At 49.3% G+C, this 18,360-nt stretch overlaps 1 protein-coding gene and 1 long non-coding RNA gene across 3 annotated transcripts in view; one reads left to right on the top strand and one right to left on the bottom strand.

Annotated features, from left to right (window-relative positions):
- Positions 1 to 18,360, top strand: part of LOC116476640 (uncharacterized) — a 54,839-nt gene that overhangs the window by 23,887 nt on the left and 12,592 nt on the right. The window lies entirely within an intron of this gene.
- FOLR1 (folate receptor alpha) lies at positions 2,425 to 9,063 on the bottom strand. Its single transcript, XM_032166863.2, has 5 exons — positions 8,983 to 9,063; positions 6,404 to 6,579; positions 3,289 to 3,477; positions 3,001 to 3,136; positions 2,425 to 2,851 (listed from the first exon to the last, which is right to left on the bottom strand). Exons 2-5 carry the CDS (start codon positions 6,569 to 6,571, stop codon positions 2,571 to 2,573), a joined length of 774 nt encoding a protein of 257 aa, XP_032022754.1. The 5' UTR covers positions 6,572 to 6,579; positions 8,983 to 9,063; the 3' UTR covers positions 2,425 to 2,570.

Genomic DNA, 18,360 nt, shown 5'->3' with positions numbered 1-18,360 from the left:
TCGCTAAGTTCCCTCTTCCCGTTTCATAGAAGATGGAGCCTCCATCAGCCTGGGCCTGGAGTGAGAAGCAGAACCCCCTGGCTGCTAATGTAGTCCAGGAAAGAGAAATGAACAGAATCCCTCTGATAACCCACATTCAACATTGTAGCTTGAGCAAGAAATAAACATGATTTGTGGCCAGGCACAGTGGCTCACACCTGTAATCCCAACATTTTGAGAGGATCAAAATGGGCAAGATAGTGAGACCCTGTCTTTACTATTATATATATAATACGTATTTTATATGCGTATATATTAACTGGATGTTGTGGCTCACACCTGTAGTCCCAGCTACTCAGGAGGCTGAGGCAGGACGATCACTTGAGCCCAGGAATTTGAAGCTGCCATGAGCTATAATCATGCCACTACTCCAGCCTGGGTGACAGAGAGAGACTCTGTCTCTAAACAAAAGAAAACAAACAAAAAAAAAAACCAAAAACGTGAGTTGTATGAAGCCACAGAAATATTAGAAATGTTACTGTAACATAACCTGGCTTAATACAAAGGTTACAAACTATATTTAATGGAGAACGCTGCCTTAAAACCCTTCAGATTGTTGGTTTGGAACCTGCTTAGGAGTCGAAGTTTGGGTTCCTGTCCTAGCTCTGGCAGAGCAGCTTAGGCTGAGCTCCTCTGGTCAGCCACGGACCATTATCCCTTCAAGACACACATATTTATTCATTCCACGAGGGGGGAAAGAGCATGTTCTTTTTTTTTTTTTTTTTTTTTTTAGGCGGAGTTTCACTCTGTTGCCCAAGCAGGAGTGCAATGGTGTGATCTCGGGTCACCATAACTTCTGCCTCCTGGGTTCGAGAGATTCTCCTGCCTCAGCCTCCCGAGTAGCTGGGATTACAGGTGCACGCCACCACGTCCGGCTAAGTTTTGTATTTTTAGTAGAGACAGGGTTTTGCCATGTTGGCTAGGCTAATCTCGAACTCCTGACCTCAGGTGATCCGCCCGACTCGGCCTCCCAAAGAGCTGGGATTATAGGTGTGAGCCACTGTGCCTGGCCAGGCAGTGTTCTTTAATTTATGTGTCTGTTTCTACATATGGAAAATGCAGACAGTAGTATCTACATGTCATTGGTATAAACAATTTAGGATAGTGCCTAGCAGATAATGCTTTGTGGGTATTAGCTGTTAGTGCCATATGGCTCTTGCTGCCACCCTTACCCTCTTCCCAGCAACCCATCCAAAACATGCTGGGTACAGCCATTCCCATCTCTTCTTTTGGAGAGCTGAGCACAGCACAGGAATCAACCCTGGGAGGCTTATGTTCAGTTTAAATGATAAAATCCTGAGCTAGGCTGGGCATGGTGTCTCACACTTGTAATCCCAGCACTTTGGGAGGCTGAGGTGAGTGGTTCACCTGAGGTTAGGAGTTCCAGACCAGCCTGGCCAACATGGCGAAACCCCATCTCTAATAAAAATACAAAAATTAGCCAGGCATGGTGGCCCACACCTATAGTCCCAGGTACTCGGGAGGCTGAGGCAGAATTGCTTGAACATGGGAGGCAGAGGTTGCAGTGAGCTGAGACTGCGCTGGGCGTGGTGGCTCACGGTTGTAATCCCAGTACTTTTGAAGTCTGAGATGAAAGGTTTGCTTCAGGCCAGGAGTTTGAGATCAGCCTGGACGACATACCAAGATCTCCTCTTTACAAAAAAAAATGTAAAAATTAGCCAGAGGGCCAGGCACAGTGGCTCACGCCTGTAATCCCAGCACTTTGGGAGGCCGAGGCAGGTGGATCACTTGAGGTCGGGAGTTCGAGACCAGCCTGACCAACATGGAGAAACCCTGTCTCTACTAAAAATACAAAATTAGCTGGGCGTGGTGGCGCATGCCTATAATCCCAGCTACTCAGGAGGCTGAGGCAAGAGAATCACTTGAACTTGGGAGGAGGAGGTTGCAGTGGGCCGAGATCATGCCATTGCACTCCAGCCTGGGCAACAAAAGCGAAACTCCATCTCAAAAAAAAAAAAAAAAAAAAAAATTAGCCAGGTGTGGTGGCACATGGTTGCAGTCCCAAGTTGAGAGGCTGAGGTGGGAGGATCACTTGGGCCCAGGAGGCAGATGTTGCAGTGAATCAAGATCATGCCACTGCACTCCAGCCTGGTGACAGAGTGAGACCCTGTCTCAAAACAAACAAACAAAAAATTCCTGGGTGAGACCCTGTCTCAAAACAAACAAATGAAAAATTCCTGGGCTTGGCTCTAGATTGGAGCTATAGTGAAAAATGAAATTGAGAGCTATGAATGTCTCCTAAGTTAGAAGAATAGTTAAGTATCAGGCTAGTTCATAGCAACTGTCAGAGTTAGGAATTGACCCAGTCTCACTGGTTTCAATCAATGGGAATTGGAAAACAGAACAGTCACGTTCCCATTCACATCCAAATAATTCTCAAGACACATGTGCGGTGTCTGGTTTATTCAAAGTGGCTGTCAGAGGCCCCACCATGGAGCAGGAACCAAATAGTTGGGAGCTGTGGGGCTGAACAGGGCAGGGATTTCCAGGTATCAGAAGGTAAAAGGAGGTCAGCTGAGCAGCCACAGCAGCAGTAAGGCCAGGCTAAGCAGGAAAGGCCAGGCCGCCCAGGGCCCAGCCCCACTCATGGCTGCAGCATAGAACCTCGCCACCTCCTCATTGGGGTTGCCCTGGGCCGGGTCGAACCACATCTGGATGCAGCGGCCGCTCCCTCGGCTGTAGTTGCTGACCTTGTAGGAGTGAGTCCAGATTTCATTGCACAGAACAGTGGGTGTGGGGAAGTAGAAATGGAAAGGTTGGCAGGCAGCTCCCACTGGGCACTTGTTAAACCCTGTAGAGAAGAGGGAAGACCTTTAGCCACTGGGCCCAGAACTATCTTGAGGTCTGCCAGCCCTACAACCCCAAATTGTCACATTCCAGTTCCACACCCACACACTTCCACTTCCAAATCCCTCCGTTCCTGCCCACCCCAGCCCTCACCTGAGGTCCAGTTCCAGCCCTTGTGCCAATTGCTCTTGCAGGTGTAAGAGGTGCGACAATCTTCCCACCATTGCTCACAGTCCTCTTTGCACAGGGGCACGTTCAGTACCCGCTCTTTGCGCCAGCTCTGATCTACCTGAGTGATTTTGGTACAAAAGAAGGGCTCAGGTTCAAGAATCCCAGCAACTCAGCCCTGAATAGAACTGGAGCTGGGGTTGCAGCCTGCAGAGATGCCTGGAAAGCTCAGCTGCTCCGCTAGGTCTTGTACCTGCAGGAAGCCATGCATACCTGCTGGATCCAGGGCCCCAAGTTGGGGGAGCACTCGTAGAGGCAGGTGTCCTGGATAAAGTGCCGTTTGCAGGCAGGTGCCATCTCTCCGCAGTGGTTCCAGTTGAATCTATATAGGTAGGAAACATCCTTATGGGCTTCCTGGCTGGTGTTGGTAGAACAGCAGGCATTCTTCCTCCAGGGACGACACTGGATGGGGGAAGACAGAGGACTCAGTCCACAGCCAGCACAGCGAGAACAGCCAGAATATTCCACATGCAGTGTCTCCCCTCTTAGTCCTTGATTCCCCAGCCCACTGGAAGTCACCCAGGAAAATACTTGCTGTTGGGACTTCTTTAGGGGAGAGGGCCGTCAGAGACACTGGGAGCCCAGAAGGGAGCTCCTGCTGGAGTTGCAGTCATTACAAAATTTGTTAATTCAACCTTTATTGAGATCCTACTTACTCTCACCCAGGTACTTTTGTAGAAACTGGGGTTACAACAATGAACACATCACCTGATTATTGTATTGGACAAAAATTAAGCAGAGAAGGATGGGGACTTGCAGTGTAATAGTGCGGTCAGGTTTAAGCCTCACTGAGGTGACAAAGATTTGAAGGGAAAAAAGCAATTTAAATTGTAACCCCAGGCTGGGCGCAGTGGCTCACTCATGTAATCCCAGCACTTTGGGAGGCCAAGGCAGGTGGATCACCTGAGATCAGGAGTTTGAGACCAGCCTGGCCAACATGGTGAAACCCCGTCTCTACTAAAAACATAAAAATTAGGCCAGGCGCGGTGGCTCACGCCTGTAATCCCAGCACTTTGGGAGGCCGAGGCAGGTGGATCACGAGGTCAAGACATCAAGACCATCCTGGCCAACATGGTGAAACCCTGTCTCTACTAAAAATACAAAAAATTAGCCGGGCGTGGTGGCGGGCATCTGTAGCCCCAGCTACTCGGGAGGCTGAGGCAGGAGAATGGCGTGAGCCCGGCAGGCGGAGCTTGCAGTGAGCCGAGATCATGCCACTGCACTCCAGCCTGGGCGACAGAGCGAGACTCCGCCTCAAAAAACAAACAAACAAAAAATTAGCCAAGTGTGGTGGCAGACACCGTAATCCCAGCTACTTGGGAGGTGTTTTGTCCCTGACTAGCTGCCTTACCCATTATCTGTTCGTGGAATTTCTGATACAAAAAACAATGTATAGCCAATCAATTGTGGATGTTATTTTATTATAAATTATTGAGAAACAACTTAGGAACTTATCTTTTTCCTTAAAAACTAACTTGTGATGGCTGCAAAATTCAGGACAACTTGAAACTATGCTCCTGTGTGGCTATCCTCAAGCTTTCTGAATCTCATTACTTAAGGCTGACAAGCTAAATATTAAAATGTGGGCCGGGCACAGTGGCTCACATAATGCCTGCAATCCCAGCATTTTGGGAGGTGGAGGTGGGCAGATCACTTGAGGTCAAGAATGGAGACCAGCCTGGCCAACATGGCAAAACCCCATTTCTACTAAAAATACAAAAATTAGCTAGGCACAGTGGCAGGCGCCTGTAGTCCCAGCTACTCTGGAGGCTGAGGCAGGAGAATTGCTTGAACCTGGGAGATGGAGGTTGCAGTGAGCTGAGATTGCTCCACTGCACTCCAGCCTGGGCGACAGAGCAAGACTCCATCTCAATCAATCAATCAATCAATCAAATGTGCACTTAAGGCTGGGCGCAGTGGCTCACACCTGTAATCCCAGCACTTTTGGAGGCCGAGAGGGGCAGATCATGAGGTGAGGAGTTCGAGACCAGCCTGGCCAACATGGTGAAACCCCTGTCTCTACTAAAAATACAAACAAACAAACAAAACAAACAAACAAACAAACAAAAAATTAGCTGGGCGTGGTGGCGTGTGCCTACTTGGGAGGCTGAGGCAGGAGAATCACTTGAACCTGGGAGGTGGAGGTTGCAGTGAGCTGAGATTGCGCCACTGCACTCCACCCTGGGCAACAAGAGCAAAACTCCATCTCAAGAAAAAAAAAAGAGAAATGCATATTACAAGTTTCTCTCCCTTTCCTCCCTCCCCTTCCTTCCTTCCTTTCCTTCCTTCCTTCCTTTCTTTTTTTTCATTCTTTCTTTCTTTTGACAGGGTCTCACTCTGTTGCCCAGGCTGGAGTGCAGTGGCAAGATCTACAATCTCTGCCTCCCGGGCTCAACTGACCCTCCCACCTCAGCCTCCTGAGTAGCTGGGACTGCAGGCATGTGCCACCACACCTGACTATTTTTATTTATTTTTTAGTAGAGACGGGGTTTTGCCATCTTGCCCAGGCTGGTCTTGAACTCCTGAGCTCAAGTGATCTGCCCACCTCGGCCTCCCACAGTGTTGGTATTACAGGCGTGAGCCGTAACACTCGGCCTACAAATTACTTTTCCTCTGCTTTTTCTTTAGTTATATCATCATGTTCAGGATATTAAAGGGGTGGTAGCAAAATAAATGTTATAGGGAGACTTCAGGTCCCATGTGGTCGAGAGACACAGCCCAGAATTTTGCGAGATGCATGAACCAAGATGCCTCAGGAGGGCGTATGGCTCATTTCTGTAATCCCACACTTTGGGAGGCCGAGGTGGGAGGATCACTTGAGTCCAGGAGTTTGAGACCAGCCTGGGCAACATATGGAGACCTCATCTCAGGGAAAAAAAAAAAAAAAAGAATGCTTTGCACCCAGCCTCATAATGTGAGAGACTCTCCCTTCTTGAGCTGTTTAGGGCTGGCAGAAAAGAGGCCACTATGCACAGTGTGCAGTTTCTTCCCTCGGATCTTTGGAGGGGTCATTCCCAGTCTAAATCCCTAAATCAAGCAACCCCAGGATGGGTCTCTCCAACTTCATTTCCCAGGCTCTCCTTTGGGCCTGCTTCCTTATTTCTGTAACGCGGAAACTCAACAACCAAGAAGGTGAACTGTTGGCATTGTACCGACATTTGGCACACAGTGTCTGTGAAATAGTCACCCATATTAATGCAAACTGAAGGGCTCCTCCAGTGGGTCTGTCTGCCTTCATTTCACCAGTGAATGGGGTTTGACATTTCCATGTCCTGGTTTCCTCTTCCTGAGCCAGTCCCTCACCACCCCAGATCACACCCTGGCCCACCTGCTCATGCAACTTGTCCTCGGGGCCTGGCTTTTCCTTGTGGTGCTTGGCGTTCATGCAGATGTTGAGAAGCTCAGTCCTGGCCCATGCAATCCTTGTCTGAGCCTCCCCTACTACAGCCACCCACACTAGAAGGAGCAGCAGCTGTGTTGTCATCCGCTGAGCCATGTCTGTCCCTGAAGGAAGAGCTGTGGTCAGTGGCACCAAGGAATGCGGAGGTGGGGCCTTAAGTTGTGTGCAGGGCTCCAGGAGGGTGGGGCCTGGACGGAAGCCTGGGGCAGATAGAGCCCTGCCCCCATCTCCCTCAGTTTTCCCAGATCCAGTGAAAGGTAGGATTAGACACCACCCCTCCCTGGCTTGAGCCTCATTGCCTTCTCCAGGTGGTCACGAGTTTCAAGTGATATAACTCAAGGATGGGTTTGGGCAAAATGCAGAAATAGCCAGGAGTTTGCCATAGGTCCACAATGCCTTATTCAAATGTTTCAGAGTTAAAATTTTTTAGGATTTCATCAAAGGTGATTCAAAGATAATATAATTTTCATATACCCAATAATCAAGTGTATATCCTGGGGTGAAACAGTTACACTAGTGGGATAAATTAAAACTATACATAAGCTCACATTAATTTTCAGGTCAGATTTTGACACCAAATTACTTCGTTGTAAAAGTTTACAAAAATGGGCTGAGCGCGGTGGCTCACGCCTGTAATCCCAGCACTTTGGAAGGCTGAAGTGAGTGGATCACCTGAGGTCAGAAGTTTGAGACCAGCTTGGCCAACATAGTGAAACCCCATCTCTACTAAAAATACAAAATGAGCTGGGTGCGGTGTCGTGTGCCTGTAGTCCCAGCTACTTGGGAGGCTGAGGCAGGAGAATCACTTGAATCTGGGAGGCAGAGGTTACAGTGAGCCAAGATCCCGCCATTGCACTCTAGCCTGGGTGACAGAGCGAGATCCGTCTCAAAAAAAAAAAAAAGTTTATAAAAATGTTTTAGTTGGGGGGGGCTGCAGTGTGGTTTTTGTTAGTTTGTTTTGCTTTTTAAACCTTAGTCCCAGCCCCTTTCTAGCCTCATCACTCAAGCTAATTTAGTAGGCCCCTCCCGGAAACCACGGGATCTTGGTGGGGTGGGGTCACAGGGCACAGGGGCTGGCAGGGGGCAGCCAGCTGGACAGCCCTGGGGCCTTGGGGAGCTCTTGTGCCCCTGCCACAGAGCTGGCTTCTCCTTGGTCATCACAGAACTTCAATCCTTTGACCTCAGACACTGAATTTTGGGAGGTGACTGTTTCCTTCACTCCACTGGTCACCAGGTGTCTGGGCCCTCCTAAAATGCTCAGAATTTATTTCCTGTGACTTCTCTCCATCTGTCTCCTCTAACTCATCTTCCACATACCAGTCGCTAAAGTGGACATGCCTTTCCCGCTCACAAGCTTGCCTTGCCCCCGTGCTGCCCCTCCTATCCTCTTGACAGGGCCTCCTCGACAGGGGTCTAGGCAGGGCCTCAGCTGGGCTGTCTCCAGGCCGACTGCACAGCAGGGCTCAGATAAGCCTGGGATTGAATTCCCACCCAGCAGCTCTCCCTCCTGCTCCACAATCCATTATTCTGCTACTCTATTGATTCCAGTGTTCATTCATTCTCTCATGGTTGATTCATTCATTCCAGGATCCAATCATGCCTCTGTGGACCCACTCACTCACTAACCTTGAGGGCCAGGCCAGAGAAATCTGTACTCTCAAGGAATACCAGGTGATCCTTTGGGTTCAGTTCCTGGGGGAAAAAACCCTAACTGTTTAGAGCACAGGGTTCCCGTTCAGCCTGTCCCGACCCCAGCCCTTGCTCCACCTTCTCCTTGGCCTTGGGGGAAAGAGAAGCAAACTATCTTGAGGCTTAGCTTTCTCCTGCAAGGATTAAATGTAAGAAGGGGAAATCAACAAATGATAGCCAGTTTAATCTTTGTGGAATCATTTGAGCACAGATGAGGGCCATGCCCCAAGTCACACAGTAGGGACCACCCAAGTTCAGGCCAGAGCTCTTTTGGCCTTTGCCCCCTGCACCTTCGCGGTGCTGAAGCTCTCATGGGTGCAGCCAATACACAGTGCTGGAGATGGGGGTTGAGAAAATCCTTTCCCCAGCCCCCAGTGGAGCCCACCTGTTCAGTCAGTAGTCTCTCTTGCTGTGGCTGCTTCTGAAGCCAGGCTCTCTTCCTGTCCTTTTGACCAGCGTCACTCTGCAAGCTCCCTTCCCACCTTCCTAGTCTCACCTTCAGGTTTTAGTCCAGCTGTGACCCCTCCCCACCAACAGTCATGACCCCCACACCCAACCTTGGGGCCCCAGACTGGAAGAGCTGAGAACTCAGTGCTGGACTGAAGGGCTGGAGCCCAGGTACTAGTTCAGGGAGATGAACACTAACTTGTCGTTTAACCTTGAGCAGGCCACATTCTGGTCTGGGCCTCAGTCTCCACTTCAAGATTCTCTGGCCTTCAAGCAAACAGAGGGCCCTTCCAGTTCAGAAAATCCTTAACACATGCTGGGAATACCATAGGGTGTGTGGCCTCTGAGGGGGGATGGGGAGTGTCACATACCTGGGAGAGGAGGTGGCTCTCAGTCTGGCTCAGGCTTCCGCTCTGCTCTACACTCCCCCTTGCCTTATTCCAGGGGACAGCTGTGGTTTAGTGGCCTAGGAGACGGGCAGAGAGTGGGAATGGAGCCCAGGAGTGGAGCCTGGGATTGGGCGAAGGCCACTCAGCAGTTAATTATTGCGTGTGAGCACCAGCCAGGCCTCCATGGGGGAGTGGGAGGAGTGAATTAACAGTGCAGGCCTAAGGCCAGTCCCTAAGCTCCACCTACTCAATTTTTTCCCAAACTCTCAGGTCTGAAAAAAAATCTTGCAGCCTGAGCTGCCAGGATCCTTCGAGCTAATCTCATCAGTTTCCAACCTCTCTGTCCTGTTAGACAGATGAGGAAAATGAGATCCGGAGGATCAAGGCAAGGGCTAGAGCCAGGCTTCCAACCTCCCAGTCAGCTATAGAGAGCAAGGATCTCCCAAGGCCATAAATTGTAGAGCCACCAACTCCCCCAACCCCATTAGCCCAGGTGTCACCCATCACTAGCCACAAAATCACAGATGTTCTGAATCTTTTGATCAGATCTTCAATTGTTTGAAGGGCCAAGCTCTCCTTCCATGCCCAACTCACGGACCCCTTCTCCCGGCAACTCAGGTATCCTTTCTACAGCACCTATGATTCTGGGCTAACTCTTCCCTCCATCCCCACCCCAGTCAATGACAGAAGCCTTCATTTTTTTATTCTCTGAGCCCATCGTGGTACCACAGATGGGAAAAGGGAGAGGGAGGGGCAGGTTTGGGCAGGAAGAAACACAGAACACTGTTTTGTCAAGGTGCCTGTGTGCCCTTGGCCCAGGAGGAGGTGGTTGTAGAGGGGAAAGCTCAGGGAAGGAGTCCAGGTTGGATGCAGATGTGGGAACCATCAGCCTGTGAGTGGCAGTAAGTGTAGGAAAGATGGGGGCTCAGTAACCTGGGCAATGCCACAGGCCAGGACCCGAGGAGGAGGCAGGCAGGGGAGCCTGAGAAGACAGTTGGATCTCCGGAGGAAAATCGACCAAGAAAGAAGGCCCTCTAGGGCCTGCAAAGAGACCAATTCCCAGGAGATCCTAGCTTGTGTCCTGCAACAGTGAGCCATACCTGAATCTTGTGACAACCTGGGAAATGTCAACTTACAATCACCAGATCTATATATTTGGAAACAGTATTGTTTCTTATGTCAGGTTGCAACCTGCAGGCTGGTAAGCGGAGCCTTTGGCTGAGATCAAAAGCAGGCAATTTGAGGGAGGAAGGGTGGGACAGGAGTTTTATGTAAAATGGGTTGGCTAGCATACATATTAATGGGTTATAGGAAAAGCTATGAATGTTCATGAAAGGGAGCCACATGCATGTGTACTAAGCAAACATACATGTTATATACATCTTGTGTTCACTTTGGAGTTGAGACTTAACATCAATTTTTAATTTTTTCTTTTTTATTTTCATTTATTTATTTATTTTTGAGACGGAGACTTGCTCTGTTGCCCAAGCTGGAATGCAGTGGCACAATCTCGGCTCACTGCAACCTCTGCCTCCCAGGTTCAAGAGATTCTTCTGCCTCAGCCTCCCGAGTAGCTGGAGTTATAGGCGCCTGACACCATGCCTGGCTAATTTTTGTGTTTTTAGTAGAGACGGGGTTTTACCATGTTGGCTAGGCTGGTCTCAAACTCCTGATCTCAAGTGATCCACCTGCCTCAGCCTCCCAAAGTGCTGGGATTACAAGCGTGAGCCACGGCACCCAGCCTGTTTTTTTTTTTTTTTTTTTTGGACAGAGTCTCACTATATCACCCAGGCTGGAGTGCTGTGTCGCGATCTCGGCTCACCGCAACCTCCACCTCATGGGTTCAAGTGATTCTCCTGCCTCAGCCTCCAGAGTAGCTGGGATTATAGGTGTGCACCACCACACCCAGCTATTTTTTGATATTGTTTCTTAGTAGAGATGGGGTTTAACTGTGTTGGCCAGGCTTGTCTCAAATTCCTGGCCTCAAGTGATCTGCCCACCTTGGCCTCCCAAAGTGCTGGGATTATAGGTGCGAGCCATGGCACCCGGCCTATTTATATTTTTATTTAAAAAAAGAGACAGAAGGCCGGGTGCAGTGGCTCATGCCTGTAATCCCCGCATTTTGGGAGGCCAAGATGGGCAGATCACCTGAGGTTAGGAGTTCGAAACCAGCCTGGCCAACATGGTGAAAATCTGTCTCTACTAAAAATACAAAAATTAGCTGGGCGTGGTGGCGCACGCCTGTAATCCCAGGTACTACTGGGGGCTGAGGCAAGAGAATTGTTTGAACCCGGGAGGCAGAGGTTGCAGTGAGCCAAGATCACACCACTGCACTCCAGCCTGGGCAACAGAGCAAGATTCCGTGCCCAACCCCCTCCCCCCCCAAAAAAAAGAAGGTCTCACTATATTGCCCAGGCTGGTCTTGAACTCCTAGGCTCAAGCAATTCTCCCATCTTGGCCTCCCAAAGTGCTAGGATTGCAGGTGTGAGCCACCATGCCCAGCCAAGACTTAACCTTAAAATGCAGACTTAGGCTGTACACATCAAATGGCGAAACATAGGACACAAAGGCACTTTGTGTGCTGCCTCTGTAAATTGGCCAGAACCAGCCCATGGTTAATAGGAATTGATCAGGAAGGAATGCTTTGTGAGCTGGTCAGCTGTCATATCAAAATCACAAAAAGAGGCTGGGCCCAGTGGCTCATGCCTGTAATCCCAGCACTTTGGGAGGCTAAGGCAGGCGGATCCTTTGAGCCCAGGAGTTTGAGACCAGCCTGGGCAACACAGCAAAACTCCATATCTACAAAAAAATACAAACGTTAGCTAGGCATGGTGGTGTGTGCCTGTAGTCCCAGCAACTTGGGAAACTGAGGCAGGAAGATCACTTGAACCTAGGAGGCAGAGGCTGTAGTGAGCCGAGATCATGCCATTGAACTCCAGCCTGGGTGACAGAGCCTGTCTTAAAAAAAAAAAGAGACCCTGTCTCCAAAAAAAACAAAAACAAAACAAAACAAAACAAAAAAACACGAAAAAAGAGGGACGTCTGGCCACAGCATCAGGTGGTTGAAGTTGAAATCAGCAGGATTCTTCCATCTGTTTTCCAGGACTGGTTTCTTCTTAACTCTTAGGAAAAAAGTCTGGTAACAGTAAGGAAGAGGGTGTACTGGGGTGTGACCCGCCTCCTGTCTTATCATAGGCAAGAAACTTAGATTTTGAAGTTTTTGTGGGGTCTCCTTGGCCAAGAGGGGTTTGTTCAGTCAGTTGAGGGGGCTTTGATTCTTTTTTTTTTTTTGAGACAGAGTCTCACTCTCTCACCTAGGCTGGAGTGCAGTGGCGCGATCTCGGCTCACTGCAACCTCTGCCACCCAGGTTCAAGCGATTCTCCTGGCTCAGCCTCCTGAGTAGCTGGGATTACAGGCGCCCACCACCACACCTGGCTAATTTTTGTATATTTAGAAAAAACAGGGTTTCATCATGTTGGCAAACCTGGTCTTGAACTCCTGACCTCAGGTGATCCACCTGCCTCGGCCTCCCAAAGTGTTGGGATTATAGGCGTGAGCTACCGCACTCGGCAGATTTTTTGTTCCACATTTTCTCCTTTTAGCTGAGATCTGCCACAGGTGGCATCAATGGCAAAATTTGTACCATGTTGTTGCCAGGATGGTGAGGCTACCTGCTTCAGGTCCATCCAGTCCCTTAGTGGGACCCTTGTGGCCAAGAGACTTATAGCCAATTGAACATCTGGCCAGACAGGAATAGAGGTGGGCAGACCTCAACCCCTAAGGTCTATCAAGCAACATAAGGGCCAAAAGGTAGGGCTACCAATTTAACTTGTCTATAAGTTCTATGCATTGAGCCAGCATAATTCTGGTTTTAGCAGCAGACTTACAGCAGTTGGTTATACATTTTTTTTTTTTTTTTTTTTTTTTTTTTTTTGAGACGGAGTCTCGCTCTGTCGCCCAGGCTGGAGTGCAGTGGCGCAATCTCGGCTCACTGCAAGCTCTGCCTCCCGGGTTCACGCCATTCTCCTGCCTCAGCCTCTCCAAGTAGCTGGGACTACAGGCGCCCGCCACCACGCCCGGCTAATTTTTTGTATTTTTAGTAGAGACGGGGTTTCATCGTGGTCTCGATCTCCTGACCTCGTGATCCGCCCGCCTCGGCCTCCCAAAGTGCTAGGATTACAAGTGTGAGCCACCGCGCCCGGCCTGGTTATACATGTTATAGGTAATTTAAATGTTAAGAAGAAAAGGTTGATGGAGACTATGACTATAACAAGGACCTGAATGGCATCTTGAAAGGAACTTCCCAGTGTGGTAGAAAACCAACTAAATAGGTAATTGATGGGATCAGTAGTTCATACCTCTTGTAACCATTTAGCTTGTTTGGAAGTTCTTTTTTTTTTTTTCTTTCTTCTTTTTGAGATGGAGTCTCGCTCTGTCGCCCAGGCTGGAGTGCAGTGGCACAATCTCAGCTCACTGCAAACTCCGCCTCCGGGTTCAAGCGATTCTCCTGCCTCAGCCTCCTGAGTACAGCCTCCTGAGTACAGCCTCCTGATTACAGGCGTGCACCACCACACCTGGCTAATTTTTGTATTTTTAGTGGAGACAAAGTTTCACCGTGTTGGCCAGGCTGGTCTCGAAAGCCTGACCTCAGGTGATCTGCCCCCCTTGGCCTCCCAAAGTGCTGGGGTTATAGGCGTGAGCCACCATGCCCGGCTGAAAATTCTTTCTGTGTGAATTTCTTTTCTTTTTTCAAGACAATCTCACTCTGGCACCCAGGCTGGAATACAGTGGCGTGATCTCAACTCTCAACTCTGCAACATCCCCCTCCCAGGCTCAAGCAATTATCGTGCCTCAGCCTCCTGAATAGCTGGGATTACAGGTGTGTGCCACCATGCCCAGCTTTCTTTTTTCTTTTTTTCTTTTTTGAGATAGAGTCTTGCTCTGTCTCCCAGGCTGAAGTGCAATGGCATGATCTCTGATCACTGCAACCTCCGCCTCCCAGGCTCAAGCAATCCTCCTGCCCCAGCCTCCCAAGTAGCTGAGACTACAGGTGTGTGCTACCATGTCCTGTTAATTTTTGTACTTTTTGTAGAGACAGGATTTCCCCATGTTGCTCAGGCTGGTCTCAAACTCCTGAGCTCAGGCGATCCTCCGGCCCCAGCCTCCCAAAGTGCTGGGACTACAGGCATGAGCCACTGGGCCCCGCCCTATATAGTTTCTACTTCACTTGAAATGTTGATGTAAGTGCCACAGATCTTAGGGACCACCACACAGACTCTTCCTTGTTTGGCTAAGAGAAAATCTAAAGCAATTAAATTATCTATTACTACTTGAGTCAGGGAATTCAGAGACTTTGTTGGGCTGTAAGGCTTTGTGCAGTGTCTCCAGCTACCTGTCCAGTAGGGGCAGATAGGTTTGAATATGCTGGTCAGGTTTTGAATTAGGCTCCTTCAGTTTTGAATTAATCTCATTTAAGGAGGTTATCTGAGATTCCTGACTGTGTTTAGAGCTCTCATAATACCAGTTAAAAATGGTCTCCCATGGGAGGATTCCCTGAGTCCAGGAATTTGAGACCAGCCCGGGCAATATGGTAAAACCCTGTTTCTATAAAAAAATTAAAAATTGAAAATAAATTAGTGGGGTGTGGCGGTGCATGCCTGTAGTCCCAGCTACTTGGGAGGCAAAGGTGGGAGGATGGCTTGAGCCCAGGAGGTCGAGGCTGCAGTGAGCCGTGATTGTACACTACGCTCCAGTCCCTGTGACAGAGTGAGACCCTGTCACACACACACACACAAAAGGGCCTCCCATTGCTTCTCAGAGGCCTAGAACTCTCTGTCTCATTGTGCATGCTAATAAACTAATTTAGGCATGTCAAACGTTCTGTCAAAAGATCTCCATTTTGGCATATAAAGCTTTAAATTGTTCCCGGTTAGCGTTTTCTAGGATCCCAAATATTCACAAGACTTTTTCTCATAATTCAGAAACATGTAAGTTCTGATGGCAGCTGGTCAGGGACTGTCTGTCCCCTTAGAACCTAGGTTCCCCATAGCAGCATTTACTTAAAGACGTCCCTGCGAGTGCCACTAGAGGGCAGGCATCCTCACCAAACCTGATGGGCCGGATGAATCAGGCTGAACTGCCCCCAACCTCCCCCACTAGAAACCTGGGACAATAAAGATAGCCCTTGCAGGGTCTGGATGGAGGGGATCAGAGAAAAAAATGAAGTCTCTGAAATCTCAACCTAAAACCAGGAGATCTTAGATCAGGGAGAGCTTACCCACCTACCTCCCAAAGCTGTCAGGGAGACAACTGAGCTGTCAATGGCTCCACCTGGCACCAGTGTATTCACTCACGCTGGGGGGAGCCTGGGCTGCTCCATGGATCCTACTCTTGTCCTCAATTATATTGGCTTAAGATCACAAGATCTTTACATTTGGAAAGGAGAGCTTTTTCCTTCTTTCTTTCTTTCTTTCTTTCTTCTTTCTTCTTTCCTTTCTTTTCTTTTCTTTTTTTTTCAGACACAGTTTCACTCTATCACCCAGGCTGGAGTGCAGTGGCACGATCTCACTGCAACCTCTGCCTCCTGGATTCAAGCGATTCTTATGCCTCCCGAGTAGCTGGAATTACAGGTGCCCACCACCACGCCTTGCTAATTTTTGTATATTTAGTAGAGACAGAGTTTCACCATGTTGGTCAGGCTGGTTTCAAATTCCAGACCTCAAGCGATCCGCCTGCCTTGGCCTCCCAAAGTGCTGTGATTACAGGAGTGGGTCACCTCGCCCAGCCTGAGAGCTTTATTTCTTATGATGTGCAGGCTGGGAAGTGGAGTGAGGGTAGAACAAGGGTTTTATGCTAAAAGAGTTGGCTAAACATACATATTTAATAGGTTTTAGGAGAAGCTATGAATATTCATGAGAGTTGCACGCATGTGTACTAAGCAAACATACATGTTACATATGTCCCATATTCCCTTTGGAGTGGAGACATTAAAATGCAGTTGATACCAGGCGCAGTGGCTCATGCCTGTAATCCCAGCACTTCGAGAGGCTGAGGCGGGTGGATCACCCGAGGTCAGGAGTTCGAGAACAGCCTGGCCAACATGGTGAAACCCCATATCTACTAAAAATACAAAAATTAGCCGGGCAAGGTGGCAGGTGCTTGTAGTCCCAGCTACTCGGGAGGCTGAGGCAGGAGAATCACTTGAACCCAAGAGGCGGAGGTTGCACTGAGCAGAGATCGCGCCACTGTACTCCAGCCTGGGAAACAGAGTGAGACTCCATCTCAAAAAAAAAAAAAAATGCAGTAAAATTCGCCTTTATATGTCAAAAGGGGAAACACAGGACCCAAAGCACTTTGTGTGCTGCCTCTGTAAACCAGCCAGAACTGGTCCATGGTTGAGAGTCATTGATCAGCCAGGAATGTTTTGTAAGCCGATCAGCTGTCATGTCAAAATCAGGAAAGGGAAGGGAGTCTGGCAGTTGGTTGAAATTGAAATCAGTGAAGGAGTCTCCTGTTCTTGGTTTTCCAGGGCTGGTTTCTGTTTAGCTCTTGGGAAAGAAGCCTGGTAACAGTTCGTGAGGAAGCAGGTGTACTGAGGTGTGAGTGACCTATCATCACGGCCAGGAAACTTAGATTTTAAAGTTTTTCTGGGGTCTCTTTGGCCAAGAGGTGTCCATTCAGTTGTTTGCAGGGCTGAGGATTTTATTTGTATCTCGCAGAGGGTTGAGTCCTCTGAAGCCCTCAGCAGGTAGAGGCCTCTGGAACCCTCAGGCCTCTTTCCTTCTTTATACCCCAGTGCTGATGGGAGAAGGGCAGGCAGGTGTCTAGGAACGCCTGAACACGGGAGCTCCTCTAGATGGAGCTCCTGCCCTCTCATCCGCTGCCCTTGGCTTGGGGGCTGATCATGAACTGAACTTTATGGCCCCTCCACCGCAGGAGTAAACCTGCTCCCTGAGCCAGGCCCCTGGGCCATGAGGGCTTCAGAATAATACCAGCAAATGGAAGGTTGGGTTGGAGGTCAAGTTCAGTTCCTCTGGTAAGTCCTCACCACTGTGGAGTCTCAGAGCCCTGCTCTGAAGGATGAGGTGGTGTGCCTATCTAGAGTCTGGGTGCTAGGGCCAGCAGGGAGGGACAGTCAGGCAGTCAGCTTGAACTAGTCCAGAGAGTATCTGCCTGAGCTGGAAGCTTAATACCACAAGGTTAACCATGGGCATTCCTTCTAACCCCAACCCGAAGGCTGCCCTAGGACCAGGCAGGTAACAGGAAGGTGTTTGGCTCACAGAGGTGGAGACTCTGGGCTTCAGGAAGCAGGAGAGGGGCCTCAGAGTGGGGAGGAGAGAACCCTGAGCTCTTCCCTGAGGGCCAGCCTATCACACATGCAATCTCACATCACTCATCTTCCCAGCTGCTGTAACTACTGATTTCGGTCTGATTCTAAGCCTGACTTCTTTCACCTAGCAGTTGCAGGAGGGAAGCTCTGTGAGGGGCCCACAGGGCACCATCCTAAGGAATGCAGATCCAGTGTTTCTTCTTTGGCCTTAACTGCTGCCCACTCCCCTTGTAACTTCTCTCTCAGCTACCCTGGAATTCTGCTTGCACTTCTATTACCTCTAAGCCTTTGCACTTGCTGAGACCTGTCCACGGAATGCCATTCCCCGTGCTGTTTTGTGCTTGGCAAACATAACTCCTTTGGAAGCCTTCCCTGACCTCTTTGGGCTTCAGCAGAATAACACCACACTCTGTGCTTCCCTCTGTGAAAGCCTCATCTCCTTTTTCTAAGAGTCACTGGTTCTCAGAACTGTCTGTCCCTACTAGACATTGCAAGGAACTCAATTCCCTTCCTGTTGGCTGAGACCAGCATGGGCCAGTGGACTGGATGCTCAGAAGGAATTGTTGACTGACAGAACGGATGCAGCGATTTCTTAACTTACTGAGCACATTCTTGGTGCCAGGCACTGACCCAGACCCTGGGGATGTAGCATAAAATGACACAGACAAAACCCTGCTTTCAGGAGAGTATGTTTTGTTAGGGAAAAGGCCGACAACAAACACAGTAGACAAAAATCTGCACAAAGACATAGTGTGATGAGAAATCAGCTGGGTGGCTTTGTCAGGTTGAGCGGTCAGAAGTCATTTTAGGGGGGGATTGTAGGTTGTGATCTAAGTGGCCACAAAGTGCTAGGCTGCAGAGGATTAATGAAGAACATTTCAGGCATGCAGAGAAAGAGTTGCTGGAGCAAAGACCCCCAACATGAGAAGTGTGACTGGAGCTCATTTATGGGGTGGTGTGGGAGAGATTTGGCTTGAGGGCTCAAAGGAGGGGCATGGTCTTCTGTGCTATTGTGAAGAAGTTTGGTTTT

This window comes from Hylobates moloch, unplaced genomic scaffold (assembly GCF_009828535.3).
Source record: "Hylobates moloch isolate HMO894 unplaced genomic scaffold, HMol_V3 SCAFFOLD_11, whole genome shotgun sequence".
Classification (NCBI taxonomy): domain Eukaryota; kingdom Metazoa; phylum Chordata; class Mammalia; order Primates; family Hylobatidae; genus Hylobates; species Hylobates moloch.
The sequence above is the reverse complement of the archived record's forward strand: the minus strand, read 5'-3'. Positions and strand labels throughout refer to the sequence as shown.